The sequence below is a fragment of the Rattus norvegicus genome, chromosome 3, assembly GCF_021556685.1.
Source record: "Rattus norvegicus strain SHRSP/BbbUtx chromosome 3, alternate assembly SHRSP_T2T, whole genome shotgun sequence".
Taxonomy (NCBI): domain Eukaryota; kingdom Metazoa; phylum Chordata; class Mammalia; order Rodentia; family Muridae; genus Rattus; species Rattus norvegicus.
The window spans coordinates 154,655,400-154,667,512 of NC_141536.1; the positions used below are offsets into that span (position 1 = coordinate 154,655,400).

General features: G+C 53.6%; 1 protein-coding gene and 1 long non-coding RNA gene across 5 annotated transcripts in view; one reads left to right on the forward strand and one right to left on the reverse strand.

Annotated features, from left to right (window-relative positions):
• Positions 1–12,113, reverse strand: part of Sulf2 (sulfatase 2) — an 82,511-nt gene that overhangs the window by 51,360 nt on the left and 19,038 nt on the right. For all 4 annotated transcript variants that reach the window (NM_001034927.1, XM_087652400.1, XM_087652399.1 and 1 more), the window contains exon 2: positions 8,286–8,552. In NM_001034927.1, coding sequence (NP_001030099.1) covers positions 8,286–8,460 — 175 coding nt within the window. In that variant the 5' untranslated portion in view covers positions 8,461–8,552. The remainder of the gene's footprint in view (positions 1–8,285; positions 8,553–12,113) is intronic.
• On the forward strand, positions 7,708–11,597 carry LOC120101930 (uncharacterized). Its single transcript, XR_015684841.1, has 5 exons — positions 7,708–7,800; positions 9,736–9,787; positions 10,436–10,541; positions 11,015–11,095; positions 11,252–11,597. It is a non-coding gene; the product is annotated as an uncharacterized LOC120101930 (long non-coding RNA).

Sequence of the window (12,113 nt, forward strand, 5' to 3'; positions counted from 1 at the left end):
AAAATCGAATGGATGGCTAACCTTCTGGATGGCCCATGGGTCCTGATGCACCCCCCCCCCAGGATACCCACCCACCCACATTTCCTGTGCAGCAATGGCCTGGAACGGGGCTGGCTGTGGATAGAAAGACAGAGGGTGCACCTACCGCCTGGCTGGTTCTACTTCTGCCCAAAGGTACCCAGAAGCAGAGACAGAAGGGACCATTCTGTAGCAGTCAAAGACCCCAGAGTGCAGATGGGACAATAGGTCCTGAGCTCAGGCCGAGGGTAAGAAGCATCTGTGTCCTGCTCCATCCCGAGGTCATGACATTGCTTGCCATGGTCATGTGGTAGCCCTCACCTAGCTTTGAGTGTCCCTGGAATGTCTACATGGGAAAGGGATCTTCCTATAGGTCACCTTCCTCCAGAGACACCTGTTTGACAACTTTGGGAGATGAGATGTCCCAGAATAGTTCTGTCCAGGGACGGGGGTGAGAGGGAGGCAGCCAGCAGCAGCCAGAAGCAACATCTGGGCAGAGGCAGGAGCTGAGGTTCATGGCGCAGTAGACACTGTCAGCTCCAGGCTCTTCAGGCAGACGAATAGCGCAGGATCCCACAACCAGCATCTCAGATACGGTTTCCCGGCTGATGGTGTCAAGGGGGGGACCCTTCTGATTCTGGGGAACTCCAAAATCAAGCTGGTGCTACAAAACCCCAAATCAACCAGGCAGATGCCCAGGAGGCCACGCTGAACTCAGCTGCTCAATGCTGGAATGAAACTTCACAGTTAAGCTGTCAGTCTCTCCTTTGTCATCTGCTGGCTCTGCTGTGGAGGCTTCTGGGGGAGAACCCCAACCATGTCCCTCAGTGGCAGGGTGTAAATGTGGGAACTCTGAACGACTCGTCCCTACAGGCACATTCATGTACAGCAATCTCGCTATACCAGATAAGTATTTAAGGACACAGTGCTTGCGAGTGCTGCCCCAGGTTTTGGGGGGGCGGGGATATCACAGACCCAGTTACCAAGTCACTAAAAGTGACACCTGAGAAGCGAAGCCTGCAACCTAGCTGTGGCTGGCTAGTTTTATGTCAACCGACACAGGCGGGAGTCATTCCGGAAGATGGTACAGCAATTGAGAAAATGACCTCACCAGATTGGCCTGGAGGCAAGCCTGTGGTGCATTTTATTGGCTGGTGGTTAAGGTGGGAGAGAGGGCCCAGCCCACTGTGGGCGGTACCATCCCTAGGTGGTGGTCCTGATTCCTATAGGGCTACAGGCTGAGCAAGCCATGGGAACAAGCCGGTAAGCACAGTTCCTCCATGACCTCTGCTCCAGTTCCCACCCCAGCTTCCAGTGATGACGGACTAAAGCTGTTAAGATGAAATAAACTTTTCCCTCTCAAAGTTGATTTTGGTCATCGTGCTTTATTGGCACAGCGACAGAAAGCCTAACTAAGATGCCGCTGTTCCTCCTCTAGCTCTGTCTCTGCATAAGGCACCGTGATTGGCTCTGTAGCCCCTGCCTGGCACAATGCACTTCCTACCCAAAAGCAGAACGGGGATCCACTGCTGCTCTCCCTCAGCTGGCTGCTCGGCAGCACCAGCACCCCATCTGACCAGCCCCTCCCCACCCCCAAGCCGGTCTCCCTTCTTCACACTCTCATCCTCCAACCAACCCCTCCCTACCCACAGTTAGGACCTTTGCAACAGGACGCCTGCCTGCTCAGGGCATGTCCACGGTCTTCCGTCAGCCTCATACCAAGATCCTGACCTTCATGCATGGCTCACCTGGGTCCCTACATCTCTCTGTCATGTCCCCTTCTTCCCCAGCCTGGGCAGCGCTCACCAAGATCCTGGTGAGACTGTGGTGCCTCTGCACCTGCCACCCTGCCCCCAGTGTTCTTTCTGGAGCCATCCACGTGGGCAGCCGCTCCCCAGTGTACAGATCTCACCACACCTCTCAGTGCTACAGCTGCTGTCCCCTCCGGGACCCTTGTCTTTGTCCTGTTGTGGCTCAGACCCCAGCTGCCCCACCCACACTTTCCCTTTCTTCCTTCTCAGTGGGTCCAGCTTCTGTCTCACAGTGCACCTAGCCCACGACTGACTCTCTTGTGACTAGTTTGTCGCCAACAATCACATCTGACCTCAGCACCCTTGTCCTCAGAGAATGGCCAGCACCAACAAACTCCTGCACCCACTGGTTTTGGCTCACAGGAGGTCCTGGCAGGAGATCAGAGAAGGAAATCGAGGCTTGGATCTGATTTCCCCCTCCTTCTTCTCTGTGTGTGGGCAGAGGGTATGACACTGTTGGGTGGCTCTGTATCCGGGTTCCAGTAACTAACCTGAGGGCACAATGTCCTCCCTGGAGCTTTCTTCACGCCTGTTCACACCCTCACAAAGACGCTAAGCCCTCTGGGACTTGGCCCAAACTGGAGATCACGTGACTATGTAAGAATGTCCACATCCCATGTGACTGCTGGGGCGTGGTCCTCAAAGGCTGGTCTTAATTTACTGTTTTAGCCTCTTTTGCCCTTCGTCCTTCGATTCCCGTTGCCAAGCACGTGGCTGTAACAGCTGGGGACCCAGCAGCTGTTCTGAAGCACAAGGTGGCCTTGAGGACAGATGTTACACAGAAGGGATGATAGAGTAGGAAGCTAGAGACGTATGGTCCGTTCTTGACGCTACCCCACCAGTTCTGGACCACTAGACATTTATGTGATGCAAAAGTCATGCTAGGTTTCATTTTTCTTTCCCAAGCAGCTAAACCGAATTCTGATACACTTTTTAGAATTCAAGGGAATCCACCCCTCAACACCCGAGTTGGTGAATAAAACTAGAAAAACTTCACAGGAATGCACTTGGCAGTTTGAACCCAGAATGGGCCATTCCTGAGATAACCTGCATCCACACGCCTTCCTTTTGCTGGTGAGTGGCAGCTAGAATGTTCAGAATGGACGTTGGAGGTGGATGAAGTTGCCCTGAACCGCTGCCTGGAATCTGGGCGCGCCGTCCTGGGCTGCCTGCCATCTGGCCCCCGTGAGAGCTGAGAGTTTCCGATCCATCTCTTGGTTATGGGTCTGCAGCACACAGTGTAGTTCCCTCATCTCCTGGGTGGGATGTGGAAAATGGGGCTGCTAGGTTCTTCTTCCGCAGGTCTGCTTGGCACAGGATGTGGACATCAGAGCGGGGGACCTGAAGTCCTCAGTGTCTCACTCAGTAAGGTGCAAAGAAGCCTAGAAGCTGTATCCCCACTACACACCCGAACCTCAGAAATCAAGGCTGGCCTTCAGTTTCAGACTCCACTGTGGCTGTCTGTGGAGTGGCTCCTCGCTTGGTGCTTGGCATGGGCACCGAGCGACCCCACCAATTTATCCCTACAGCTATGCAGTTCCTGGAGATGTTCTCCACAGGTCTCACTTATGACCCAATAGCGCATCTTTCCAGCTTTGCCTTTAAGCCTGGGCCACTGCAGTACAGCCCTCGCTGGACTCCTCTTGTGCCTGGATAGCAGTAGACCCCTCACCCGCCTCACTGGACAGCCAGCCTTTTCTCCACATAGTGAAATGGAAATCAGACTCTGATCCGTCAGACACCACCCTACCCAGAAAGCCCCAGTCCTTTCCCTGGTTCAGTCTCACACCCTTGCATGATGGACATCACCATCAGCACCCCTCAGGCTTGCCACTTTCTGTGCCCTGGGTCACACATTCTGCCACCCTGTCAGCCTGCACACCTCTGCCTCAGGGCCTTTGTGCCAACTGTTACTGCTGCTTGAATGCTCTTCCTACAATTCCCATTGGTAAGTTCCTTCGCCTTTCTTGATCCTGTGTCCCCTCTATCAATGAGATCTTTATAGATAAAATTTCAGGTTCCCCCCTTCCCTCTGCTTGACTTCTGCTCCTTTCTCACCACTGTCCCCTGTCATATGCAGTGTGGTGTGTGTGTGTGTGTGTGTGTGTGTGTGTGTGTGTGTGTGTGTGTGTGTTTTCTTCTTATTGTTGTTTTAGTTTGGTTTTGGTTTTTTGAAGCAGGGTTTCTCTATGTAGCCCACCCAGGCTGTCCTGGAAGTCACTTTGTAGACCAGGCTGTCCTGGAACTCAGAGGTCTTCCTGTCCTTGTCTCACAAGTGCTGGGGTTACAGGAGTGTACCACCACTGCCCTGGGTTTTATGTTGTGTGTTTTGTCTCAGTTATTGACACACGGCTGTGCTAGATGCAGCGGCTCTGCATTGGTCAAGCTTCTGTTACTTTGTTGCTCTTTGCTCGTCAGTCAAGATTCTGTCTACTTGGTTACTTTGTTGCTAGTTAGCGGTCTTTAATTCCAGGTGATCAGTGACTGAGGGTGAGGGAGCAGGTGTGGTGCACGTGGCTCATCCTGCAGCAGACATGTGGGGGGAGCCTGAGTGCCCTCTTGCTGGAGTCCTCCAGAGCCATTGTCTAGTTTCCCTTGAAGGAAACCTGCCCGGCTCCCCTCAATCCCAGTCCCGGGGTTTCCAGGCTGTCTAATAGCCCTGTTGGTTGCACTGGCCATCCTACGGAAATGCTGAGTGAGCTGGTCTAAAGGCAGAGCCAGCTTGGAGGGAGGTGGGGATGAGGTCACACAGAGACTGGTGGCATCTGGAGAAGGCACTCTTGGATCTAAATGCACATAAAACCCCAAGTGTGCTTGAACTTCATATTTCCATCCCCAGGAAGTTGCTGGTTCCACTTCATCCAACACTGCTTGGGCTGAGTTATAGGAAGTCACTTTTGACTCGGAAGGCGGCATTGATGGGCTGGGGTTGTGCCTGTCTGATTTTGTTTTCTTTTTGAGACAGTCTCATTATGTAGCCTAGGTTGGCCTGGAACTTGGGATCCTCCTGCCCCTACCTCCTGAGTGCTGGAGTGACAGGCATATACAACCATGCGTGGCTTCATTTATGAGCTGTCGTATCTGATGAGACACCTGTCCCCACAGCTCCTTAATGGCCCATCTGACAGTCCCACATAGCTGACCTTTGACACTTATGATGGGACTGTCCTATCTGACAGCTCTGCTTCAGGGTATGTGTGACTCTCCCCAGGCTCTCTCAGAGGCCAGCTCAGCCCTGGAGACATCCTGAAGTTGGCCTGCATCCAATTAACTTGGCCAGCATCAGCAGAACCCAGCATTTCCTTGGCCTCCCTGTGCGCAGCCCAGTGTGGGACAGGACTGCCGTGTCACATATAAGTCCATCCCATTGTTTTGCTGGTGCTCCTGTGTATCTTCAAAGACTTCCTCACTCTCTGCAAGTGGACAACCTAGGTGCTCACTCACTAATGCTCGGGGGACCCAACACTCAAAGGACAACTAGAGGGCTGAGAGCGCCAGGAAGGCGAGGTGACCACGAGATAGAACGAGCCCTTCTTCTCACTGGGTCCTGATGAGAATGGACAGCTGTCCCCACCTGGGACTGGAAAGAAGCCTAAGATTAGCTCTGTTGAGAGGCCTCCAGCCAGAGGCCCTCACAGACAAGCAGAAAATAGCAGCCGATGAATTTTTCAGGACCACCCTCTGCTTGCCAGTGGTGGCCAACTGTGAGATAATGGGCCAAGCTTTTTGGGAGCATGCATTATTGATCTGGGTCTGTCTGGTTTATAAAAAGCCCGTCAGCACCCCAACTACCTACGCCCCGCCCACCCTCCTCACAGAGGCTCAGTTTTGTTTGCTTAGGACAAGACACTTAAGGAGGTAACGGTTGGTGGGGACCAATCTCTGTCACCCAGGGCTGTGTGCGGGAGCTGTCATAGCACAGGATGTGTGAGTCCCTGTCCGGACTGACTGGCTCCCTGAAATTTACATTTCAGAACACTCTTGTGAGCAAAGAAACACATCTGCAGATTGGGCCAGTGACAGTACTTGCGACAGTTAAGCATCCACATGGACCCTCTTTGACAGCCCATCGCCCATCCCGGAAATGGACTGGGCACAGCAGTGGTGAAGGTCATGCATGGTTCTAGGTTCAGATCCCGTTTCAACCCATTTCGGCTGTGCAACCAGATATGCGGTGCAACATCTCTGTGCCTCACTCTCTCCATTCAGAAGATGGAGGGGGGTAGGGGGAATGGCTGTGCTTCTTACAGTCAGCCATGGTTTATTCTGTCTCCCCAGTTTATGTCATCCATGGACTCTTTTTTTTTTTTCATGTTATTAACTATTTATTGTAACAGTAACTTTTTTTTTTTAATAATTTCCCCACATTCTCAACAGCTTTGGGCATCACAGTCTGTTTTGTTTGAGCTATTCTGATGTGTGTGCTAACAGCTCGTTGTAGTTTTATTTTTTGTTTGTTTATTTATTTATTTATTTATTTATTTATTTTTATTAACTTGAGTGTTTCTTATTTACATTTCGAGTGTTATTCCCTTTCCCGGTTTATGGGCCAACATCCCCCTAACTCCTCCCCCTCCCCTTCCTTATGGGTGTTCCCCTCCCCATCCTCCCCCCATTGCCGCCCTCCCCCCAACAATCTAGTTCACTGGGGGTTCAGTCTTAGCAGGACCCAGGGCTTCCCCTTCCACTGGTGCTCTTACTAGGCTATTCATTGCTACCTATGAGGTCAGAGTCCAGGGTCAGTCCATGTATAGTCTGGGTAGTGGCTTAGTCCCTGGAAGCTCTGGTTGCTTGGCATTGTTGTTCATATGGGGTCTCGAGCCCCTTCAAGCTCTTCCAGTTCTTTCTCTGATTCCTTCAACGGGGGTCCTGTTCTCAGTTCACATCCATGGACTCTTGACTTGCTTGCTTATACTGCTTTGCTAAGAGCCAGATTCAAGGTTGTGATGCGATTCTGGCTTAGCAAGGGTATTGCCCTGAAAGTCACCATCTAGTCACTGCTGGGTCAGGTCCAGCACCCATGCACCCAAGAATGCACAGCTTGGCCTCCTCCCTCCCCACTCTGAACCTTCATCCTTGCCCCTCTTGTTCCTCTGCTCCTGCTCTTGTCCCTGATGTCATCAGCATAGCAGTGGGGTCCCGTGGGAGCTCAAGTGAGGCCATGCCACAAGCACCCTCCTGACCCATTTCACTAAGAATGACACTCAAGATGTGTGTGATGGCTCATGCCGTCATCCTAACATTCAAGTGGCTGAGGCAGGAGGATCTTGAGTTAAGGTCAAACTGGGCTCCATAGCAAGACCTCGTCTCAAAACAAAACCAAAGACGACAACAATAACAACAAAAATCCCAACCCAATGTCCCTCTGTTCCCTCACTGGGGTCACATGGTTCATGGGCCTGGTCGCAGTGGCTCCACCTTGGTTTACGTCAATGTTGTATCCTTTTGCCAGCATGGTAGCCCCACCCCTATCCCACCAGCGGCTCCCAACACCTGGCAGAACAAACACCTACTGTTCTCATTAAACCGGTGCTACCTGACCACGTGGCCATGTGGGATGCCTCGGGTGCCCTGATACCAGAGCCAATAGCTTGCACAAGCCAGGCAAATGCTCTATCAACGGAGCCACATTCCCAGCCACTCGCATTTGTGGCTCAGATTACACGGTTGTCCCTCAGTGCTGGGGACCGGGCTCTGATCGCGTCCAGACCCCCATATTAACTGCTGTGCTCTTTGCCAATAACCTACATTCCCTTTATTCATCCTAGATGACCGTGACCCTGCAGGCGGTCTTACTGTACTGCTCAGGGACTAATGACTAGGGAGAATGCCCGCACATTTCCCGATGTTTTTGATGTGTGTTTGGTCGAATCTGCAGATGGAGAACTGAGGATACAGAGGGCCCAGTGTTCCTATGGGACAGCATGGACACAGGGCTCAGCTGGGGCGGAACGCACACATTGACCTCAAGGTGAGAAGACATAGGGAGGGAGAGATGTCACTGGGAGAAGCCCCACAGGTGATCGAGAACACATCTAGATTGACTCTTGAAGCCCCTTCTGGTGGCCTCAGTTTTGGTGTCTCCTACAGGTGCTTTTTGTAGCAGAAAGAGCAAAAGCTGTGACACTGCTCAGATGAGAAGGGACAGGAGACGGCTTAGCTGTCAGCCAAGGCCATGGCCCAGTAGCTTGGGAGAGAAAATGGTTGAAACTGTTCCTCTTCTCCTTATGTTGTAGACATTGGGGAATCATTCTGTATGGAGAAGTTGGGGATCCCTACCCTTGAGGGTCACTATGAACCCACATTCTCAAGGCCCCCCCAGTTGTGAGCTGGCTTGACTTGCTCAGGCGCAAAGTCTACACGACTGCTTGGCACCTGGGGTTTCTATGGGAACCATGTGGGGACCATGGCTCCTCTCAAGAGCCCCAGGTGTCCCTGGCTAGTTCAGGCACTTACCCAGCTCCACGTCCTGGTCATCCGTGAGCACCAAGATGATGTTGGGCCGGATATTCCTGCGGTCCCTCTGGAAGCGACCCTTCAGGCGGGGATAGGAGAGGAAGGCTGAGCTGCCAGCCAGAAGGGAGAAGAGAGCGGTGGACAGCAGCCACAGTGGCAGGCCAGGGGGTGCCATTGGCGTGGCTTGCCCGTCTGTTGCTTCTTCCTGGATGCAGAGGCTGAGGTGGCTTCTTGAGGATGGGATTCCTTCCCCTCTTCCCTCAGAATCTGAAGGGTGAGAGGGAGAGATGAGAGTTAGTACTGACATCACAGCTGCCCCCGCTGGGCTCGCATGCTGCCTCATACAAGGAAGGCACATTGTGGGCAAGGACGGACTTTCCCACACTGTCTAGAATGTCATGAACGCAGTGCAGGCTAAGCTCGAGAAATGTTTACAGTTACCGTAGGGGCAGTCGTAGCGGCAGATTGGCAGTAGAACTATCCACAGGGGCTCCCTTGGAGGAGAGACTGCCCTGAAGCATAGAACAGACCCCTCTAAGACAAGAGTTCTGAGTAGCCACCTACCCAGACACAGAAGGGGACAAGTCACCAGCACCTCTGCCTGCTTCTTGCCTTCCAGCTCCAGCAACAGATGGCTCGGGTTACTGGGATGCTTTGGGTTGTATGGTCATAGGTTCTTGGACCAGACCCGCCCGTTGGGGGTTGTTGTCCTCACAAACAGACAGAAGAACCCCAGTTTCCCCATGGCCAAGCTAATTACTCAACTTCACAGGGCCAAGTATGCAAGGCCCTCATCCCCTGATCCCGCAGCAGGGCGGAAGGGTTCCTATCAGATTGACCTGGCGGAGTGAACATGACTGCAGAGAAAGCATTCCACATTAGCCCCAGGGGATTGTATCTCCAGCAAAGGTGGGTGAGGGAGGTGGTCCCAAAGGGGGGACTCAGCTTCTTTTGCTGGGGTGCAGAGAAGGGAGGACCATGTGCAATGGAGTCAGGACACATCACCACGACTGTGACCTCGAAGGAGTCTGTCCACCCTGTTGACTATGAAGGTATGGGAAGGGGAAGCCAGCCACCACCTCAGGGCCTACCCAGGGCCTCCAGCAGTGTCCCCAGAGGGGTTGTGCGGCCTACTGATATTACCATGTCACTTGCCTTGCGGCTGTAAAATGCCCAGGGATGTTCCCTTCCTCAGGGCGAGGGAGGGAACTTCCTACAACAACAAGCAGATCCCCTGACTCAGCAGGGCCCTGACCGTGGTGACAGAAACTCAGATCATTGTGTCCAAAGTAGGGGAAGAGGCACCTGCTGGTCGTGCTGGCTCAAAGCCCTGGCTGGTCTCAGCTCAAGGCCCCGGGCCTTTGTGTTCATTCGCTCTAACCTTCTCCATTTACCTCTTCTCCTTTTCCCCCAAATGCTCTCCGTCCCCATTGGCTTCTTTCTGGACAAGATGGGGTCATTTCTACCCTGAGACTCTTTGACACTTGCTTTTTGTCATCTCGGTAAGTTTTGCTGGTTCTGCTCCACCAAGTCTAGGTACTAGGTCACCTCCTCAGGCAGGCGCACCCTGGCTCCCCGTATTTTAGCACTTGTTTGATCTCCTCAATTGCTACCCTACCTTGGAACGATCTTATGTACCCCGCCCATCCACACACACCCCTGACCAAGACCCTACACACAGGAGGGGCAACTGCATGAGGGGCAGGGCTGGGGCTTGTGTTGGTTGATCACAGCTTGGTCCCCTGCTCCTGTGTAACTAGAGGGATGGAGCTGGAACTCTAAATTCTGCAGAGGGAGGAATGCTAGCTTCTAGAGGGCCATGCCACAACTGGGATTGACCCAACTCAGAGACCTAGGGACCCCATACGCTTCTCCAGACACTTACGAGGGCCCCCAAGGAGGAGCCAGCCATGCCGGTTCTCTGGATGGTGCTACCATTACAGAGGCCCAGGGACAGTCTGGGTGGGTGTCGTTCACCCTCTTGATCTCTGCACACGGAGCAGAGCCTGTTTCCACCTCTGGAAACCGTCCGAGGGCCTGCCTATTTTTCCTCCTCCTCCCTGCCCCCACCTGCACAGTAGCTCCCCATCTGTAGCCACAGTTCTGCTGGGGCCACATGGGGTAGTTCCTCCTCTTGTCTCTTGCTCCAGGGTAGCTATGGGCCCCGGCTGCTGAGAGCCCCAGAGTCTGCGTCTGTCCTTGTTGCTGGTGAGCCCTCCTGACCTCTGTGCCTGTGGTCACCTCTCCCACTGTGCTGTGAGTACCCAGTTCCAACCCACGTGCTGCTATGGCTAGACAGAGTTTCCTTAAGCATTTGACCCCACCCCACCCCCAAGGAGGGGTTGTATTGCGGGGTGAAGACTGTGAGTGACTCCCAGTGCCTGCCCCAGTGCCTTCAAAAAGAGCAGGGGAGACAGTCATGGCACCAGGCCACTGAGGACACAGTAAGAAGGGAAACCTGCTCACTGAGGGTGGCATCCAAGAGGGTAGACTCTGGCTGCCTTGGTTCCCTGCTATGCTAAAGCCCTCATCTACCTCCACAGAGAGCCAACGCAATGGTCTCTCTGATTCACCCTGCACGGCAGTTAAAAGCACAGAGTTTTGGATGCCTTGTCGAGTCACTTAAAACTGCCATGCCTCAGTTTCCCCCCACCAGACAACTGGGCATGGGAGATCAAACAGGTCGTCCCTCTTTCCCTCCACGGGTTCTGCTCCTCTTCTCATGACAGCCAAGAAGACAGACTCACCGTCCCCACAGGCACCCAGAGAGGACAGCAGAGAGCATCTGAACCTTGCCTCCTGACTGCCTGGTGACTCTCCTCGCCCCAAAACTCTGTCCCTCCAATTTCTTCCATCCCCGCCACAGTCCCCATCCCTGCCGCAGTCCCCAACTCTACCACAGTTCCCCAACCCCGATACCCTCCAACTAACCCTTCCTTCCTTACTCCACTCTTCTGTTGTTTCAGGGACGAGCTCTCAGTGCGGCCTCGAACTTGCCACACAGCCAGGAAGAACCTCAACTCCTGAAGCTCCTGACTCCACTTCCGGGTGCTAGGATTACAGGGGTGCATCACCATGGCTTATGCTATGCCCGGGGATCAAACCCGGGGTGTGCACATGCTAGACAAGCTCGAAACGGGGCTGCGCCCTGATCCATGGCCTCTTCAGCCTCATTTTAAAAGTCAATGAGGTGGCATTTTCATCACAGCACTCAGGAAGCTGAGGCAGGGGGATCACAAGCTCGAGGCCTGTCTGAGTCACAGGATCTACCACCACAGTGAATGAATAAACAAATATACATCCTGAAATGGGAACCTCTTTCTCCCAAGTGTGAGTGGGACAGAGCCATCCCTTCCCTGGAGAGTGGCTCCCATGGAGCTAAAGGAAGCCGATGGTCTCCCTGTGCACTGCAGGAGGGCCTTTTCAAACGCTCTGTTCTCCCCAGGGAGGGTACCAGCTGGTGCCAGAAGGAGCCAGCGCACATTGCCACCCAGTCTGGAGGGAACAGGAAGGAGGCTCACAGGAACAGAGAGATCCCTCACCACAGTGCTGGCCCCAGGACTACTCCAAGTCAGGGCCATCCTCCAAAAGGGCACTTATCAGGAGGTTGGTGCTCACCAGTGTAGGTGCACGGAAGGTCCCAGAAGTCCTCTGTGCTGCTACAGGAAGTGAGACAGTCCTGGGGGAATTCCCACAGGTTTGCCCCACAGGGCATCCAGTGGTAGTTTTCCAGCCAGGACTCATGGGAGCAAACACTCCTGAAATGCCCGGGTGGCCCTCACTCTGAGCACTTCACAGCTGCCAGTCCATCTAAAGCACACAACTGCC